Source organism: Nelumbo lutea, chromosome 8 (assembly GCF_056320005.1).
Source record: "Nelumbo lutea isolate HS-2025 chromosome 8, American lotus-T2T, whole genome shotgun sequence".
NCBI classification, from domain to species: Eukaryota; Viridiplantae; Streptophyta; class Magnoliopsida; order Proteales; family Nelumbonaceae; genus Nelumbo; species Nelumbo lutea.
Window position 1 is genome coordinate 28478108 of NC_142691.1, and position 5146 is coordinate 28483253.

The 5146-nt window shown below is 41.6% G+C and overlaps 1 protein-coding gene across 1 annotated transcript; it reads right to left on the reverse strand.

Moving 5' to 3' along the window:
• Positions 1–523: 523 nt before the first annotated feature.
• LOC148843606 (trihelix transcription factor DF1-like) lies at positions 524–1897 on the reverse strand. Its single transcript, XM_088959435.1, has one exon. It carries the CDS (start codon positions 1895–1897, stop codon positions 524–526), a length of 1374 nt encoding a protein of 457 aa, XP_088815561.1.
• Positions 1898–5146: the final 3249 nt, after the last annotated feature.

Consider the following 5146-nt stretch of genomic DNA (forward strand, 5'->3'; position numbering starts at 1 on the left):
CTGAAATCCAGATAGTTAGTTGGCCCCACAAAAGATTCCAATGAGAACCGTTGCTCTACTGCCGCATGAAATAGACCTCTCCAAATCCCGAAACTGGAATCCTTCGACCTCGATCGTTCCGCTCAACGCTGTTGAGTGTCGTGGATTTTTTTACTCCAAACGAGAAGCGTCGACGGCCGGGGAACGAGAACTTCGTCGGAACCACCGGAAACCGTCAACACATCCGGTCAGGTTCAAGACTCTGAGATCCTCTCGAACAACTACTGTCACAGGTTGTTGGGCGGGACTCGAGAGGTATCACGAGAATCCAGTTAGCGACAGGCAGACTTGCAGAGACCGACAATAAAAGTCCTATCTGCTTCAACTAACCACAGAGAAGACTCGTCAAAGAAAGAACAAAGATCAACTAGAGTCTACTTACTACACGGTTTTGATCCTCTTTATTTATATATTAATTAATTAATTCTATTTACACAAACAGAAGGTGAAAATATGATAAGTTTAGCTAATTCTGTAATATTTTTCAATCGAGAACGGTGTTGATATTCGTGATCGGAGATTCGGGAGAGGAGGAAGAAGCAGAACCGGAACCAGAACCAGCATGTGTGACAGTGGCAAGGAGATCTGCAAAGTAAGGGCTGTCTCCACGGTCTCGCTTCCCGTCCGAAACCTCCTTGTACTCCGCCATCAGCTTATCCCATTTCTCCCGGCACTGCTTTCCGTCCCTCTGCACCCCCTCGGCGCACAGTAGTTGCGCCACCTCCTCCCACAGCACCGCCCTCCTCGTCGACTTGGCGAACTTCCCTTCCATCTCCGTCCGCAGCTTTATCAGCAGCAGCACCTCCGCCCTCTTCCAGTTCTTCGATCTTTTTCTCGCCGCACTCCCTCCTCCGCTTCCCCCGCCACCGCCACCGGTTGTGACATCAGTTTCTGCTATTGGAGTAGAGGCTGGTTCGTTCACATGGTGGCACGGTGCAGAGTCTGAAGTGCATCTTACTCCTTCGTGAACGATCTTTTTCATGAAGAGAGTCATGGCGTTTTGGAACATTAGTCGATGTTGTCGATCTTCTTCCCGCCATTTTTCTTCCCTTTCTAGCCGAATTTTCTCGCGTATTTTCTCTCTCCGCTCCATTGATTCAAGGAGATCCACAAATAATCTGGATTGTCTTGTTAAAAAACTGTCGAAGAGATCCTTAAAAGCTTCTATCATTTCGTCATTTCTAAAATTTAAAGATCTCTGCCGCTTCCTCGCTGGAAATTCATTGGTGTCTTCTTCTGTGTCTTCGCCGTCCGATCGGATAAACTCATCTTCTCCTCCTGAGATCTCCATCTCGATTTCTCTCGGCAACTCGATACCTTGACATTGTCTTCGAAGTTGAGTTCGAATTAGAGTTTCTCTCCTCTGAGCTTTTACTGATAGAAGAGGATCGAGTTCGTCGTAAAACGGATAGTCCTCCTTGTCTCGAATGCCCTCTCGAACTTCCTTGTACCCCGCCGTGAGCTTCTCCCATTTATCTTTGCACTGCTGCGTGTCTCTGCAAATACCCTCACTTCTAAGACCCTCCGAGATCTCGTCCCAAAGCTCCGATTTCCTGCCACCTCTTAAGAACCTTGGCTGCATCTCCGATCTAAACCTTATCAGCTTCATCGTCTCAATTCGCGTCCAGTTCTTCGATCTCCTCTTATGCTCTTTCTCCCTCTTCTTGTCTTCGTCTGCTGTATGACCGTTTCCAAGCACTTTGTTGCTGTTGCTCGAAAGAGGAAAGGAATGCAGCGGCTGAGCTTCAACCGCCGGATAAGACGTTCTCGCTGGCGGTATCTTGTTATTCGACTCTTGTTTCGCTGAAAGGCTAGTCATGGTGAGTGGCTGCGATATATCATTCCTCACGGCGTTCATGGTGGGTGGGACGAGAAAGATTCTAATTTCAGTCAACGATGCGTATATTTCCCTCCGCTTTCTTTTTTGACAGATCGGAAGATTAAAAATCCGAGACAAGGGATCATCTCCGTCGCCGGAGATTAGTTTTTTATGCTCAAACTCTGCTCTTCGTAGGGCGAAATAAGGGGGGGAAGGGGGAGAGGTTGAGTTAAATTTTCGGAACCTCAGCTAAATCTAGCGGTAAACTAACCCTAGTTAGGGCCAACCATACACCCCCAAATATCCGCTATCTTACGCCGTTGGCGAGCTTTTGACTTTAAGAAACGAGAGGAGCCTGGGAGTGTGGGACTGGTGCGACTCAATTGTGAGAATCAACAAGTGAATTGCATCATAGGCGTATTTTAGCTTATACCACTGTCATTCCATTATCTGTCCGGTGTTCAACAAGCATGTCTCAAGTCTAATTAATTGCTCGACCTTATGAAATGGGTCGGACACGGATCTAATAAAATCCAGCGGGTATATTCGATTTCATTCGGGTATGATCAAATCCGTTATTATTTATTGATGGCAGATGGAAGTAACAGGCAGGTTTTGGATTGGACCCCGTCCAGTGATTTTGGACGGATTGAATGGACCAATAAGATATAGTGGATTGGATCAATTTGGGTCAAACTATTTATTAGATTGGATTAGATCTGGTCTATTCGTGATTGATGTCAATTCATTGGTGTGGTGTATCAAGAGTGAGTATTTGACATTTTGAATGTTTATAGATTTGTAATGGAATTTGGAATTCTGTAATGGGATTAAGTTAAATTTATATTGGACTGGATGGGATTAAGCTAATATCTGATCTATTGACATAAGATAGGAATATATATATATGTCAATGGACCAGATTTGGATTGAAACCAACTTAAATTAAAAATAGACCAGGTTTGAATTAAAACTAATCTAAATTAAAATAAATTTGAACATTAAATGATTCAGACATTAAATTAGATCGATTCAAAATGATCCAAAATATTTATTGAATTGGATTGGACCTGATCCATTTATAATGAACCAATGGGCGGTGGCCGGTGAGTGGTGGCGATGCGAGAAGTAAAAACGGAAAAGGGGTGGACCATGGACTATTGAAAGGTGGGTGAGACCCACGTAAGGATTAGAGGGGTGGAAGCACGATTTGGCTTTCGTGGTTGGGAAAGAAGAGTCGTGGAGAAGGGAGTGGGCCAGAAATACTTGAGACATTGGAATGGGATTTGATTCGACAACTTTTTGCCTCTCGCTTGCACCTCCAAGCTTTTGGACAAGATGAAGACATATTTCGGTCTTAAAAGCCAAGATTTTCGGAACCATTATTGTCTCTGAATCTAGCGACTAGCGAGTGAATGCTGGGCTGAGTAAAAATGGCGACAACATGACAAATTCATAGTAAATGCCACGAAATAGATGGTGTTTAGTTATCTTGCCGTTTTATTATATTTAAGATAAAAGACTTAAACCTTTCCTGATTTTTCACCACTTGTACTTTCTCTCCGTTTTTCAATTACACTTAGACATTCCCTTAAACGTAATGTCTGTCAGCGGATAAAATCGTTCCATAAGTTAATTTTTCATTCATGTCTGTTACCATGTGTTATCCTGTGAGGATTAGATTTTTAAAAATTCTAATTATACTCTTTTTTACTTGATTGTGTATTATGTGGACACAAACCTCGTCAGTCGCCGGCATCCAATCCACGACTACAACTGTTTGAAGTTTTGTCAAGCAAAAAGAAAGATCTGTTGTTCGCTGCATTAGGATGTCAAACCAAGTATTAACATGTATTATTTCTAGAAAATGTGTTAGTCGCAGCCATGCGTGAAATGTGTTGAAAAAACTGGAGTTTAGGTACACGAATCCAATCAGACGCACACACAAGAACACGCTACGTCCAGCCTACAAGCGCCTGCCAATCCACCCCTTCCTCGCCCAGCGCACTAGCTAGCCACGCCTGCCCAGAAGACGCATTCTCCACCCTATACGCTATACCTAATTTCGAATCCCAAAACTTAGACCCTACACCAATAAGTGTCTGTAATGGTTATTGATTGGATTGGTGTTGTAACAAAGGCGAAAGATAGTATGCATTCAGTGAATTGGAGTTGTAACAAGAATATTTTATGTTTGTTCTCAATGAATTTTATTTATAACATGTGTTTGATGTTTGTCTTCAATAACACGTGCTTGATACATACCTCCAACGAATTTGGTTTTTAACAGGGGTGCAACTTGGGCGGGCTCAATCCAAGCCCAAACTGGTCCAACCTGAAATTTTATATGGGTTAGACTTGGATTTTCAGTCCTCGAATTGGGTTTCGGCCCAAAAAGTCAGACTTTTTATTTTTTGGGCCAGGCTCGGGTTTAGCCCTTGGTAGCCCAAAGCCGGCCCCAAGCCCGGTCCAATTATATACATTTATATATATATATATATATATATATATAAATTTTGCATACATATTTACCTATATACATACATATTTGTATATATAACATTTGTATACATATTTTACATACATATTTACATACATACATAAATATATGTATATATATGTATATTTACATAAATACATTTATATATGTATAATTTTAAAGTGTGTGTTCATTGACCAACCCAGCTCGGGCTAGGCTTGGGCCTTTAGCACAGATTTTAAGGTTGGGCCTGGATTGACTATAAACCCGGCCCAACCTGCCCACCTTGCACCCCTAGTTTTTAACATTCATGATTCACCATCCCATATTAATTAATGGGGCATCTTCAATCCAAAAACCATCATTAGGTTAATTTAATATTAAAATATTGAAATATGAATTGTGGCATAGTATTACATATAACTTTACGGGTAAAAAACTTAAACCTCCCTTCAAATTTTTCCTAAATATCGAAACCTTCCCTCACTATTTAAAATGGACTAATACCTCCCTTGTCTTAGTTACATTCAATGGAATCATTAAAAAGTCTATTTTTTCCCTATTAAATTTTTAAATTTTCAAAACAATAGACTCGTTTCAAAACAAAAAACATGAAGTTTCCCTTTCACTTCAAATTTCCATCCTAGCAACAATAATTGAAATTAGGCACTCCATCCACCTACTCTCACTGGTTTCAGGAATATATTGGGATCTCTTGCACATTTTCAGCACTTCCACGCAATGTTTTTGAACCGTCATTGACCCAAATGGTCGGACCATTTGGACTGGAAACCGTCCAGGCAACTGAT

What these genes read in the sequence shown, in the direction of transcription:
- LOC148843606 (XM_088959435.1), bottom strand. Translation starts at nt 1,897, where the DNA reads ATGAACGCCGTGAGGAATGATATATCGCAGCCACTCACCATGACTAGC.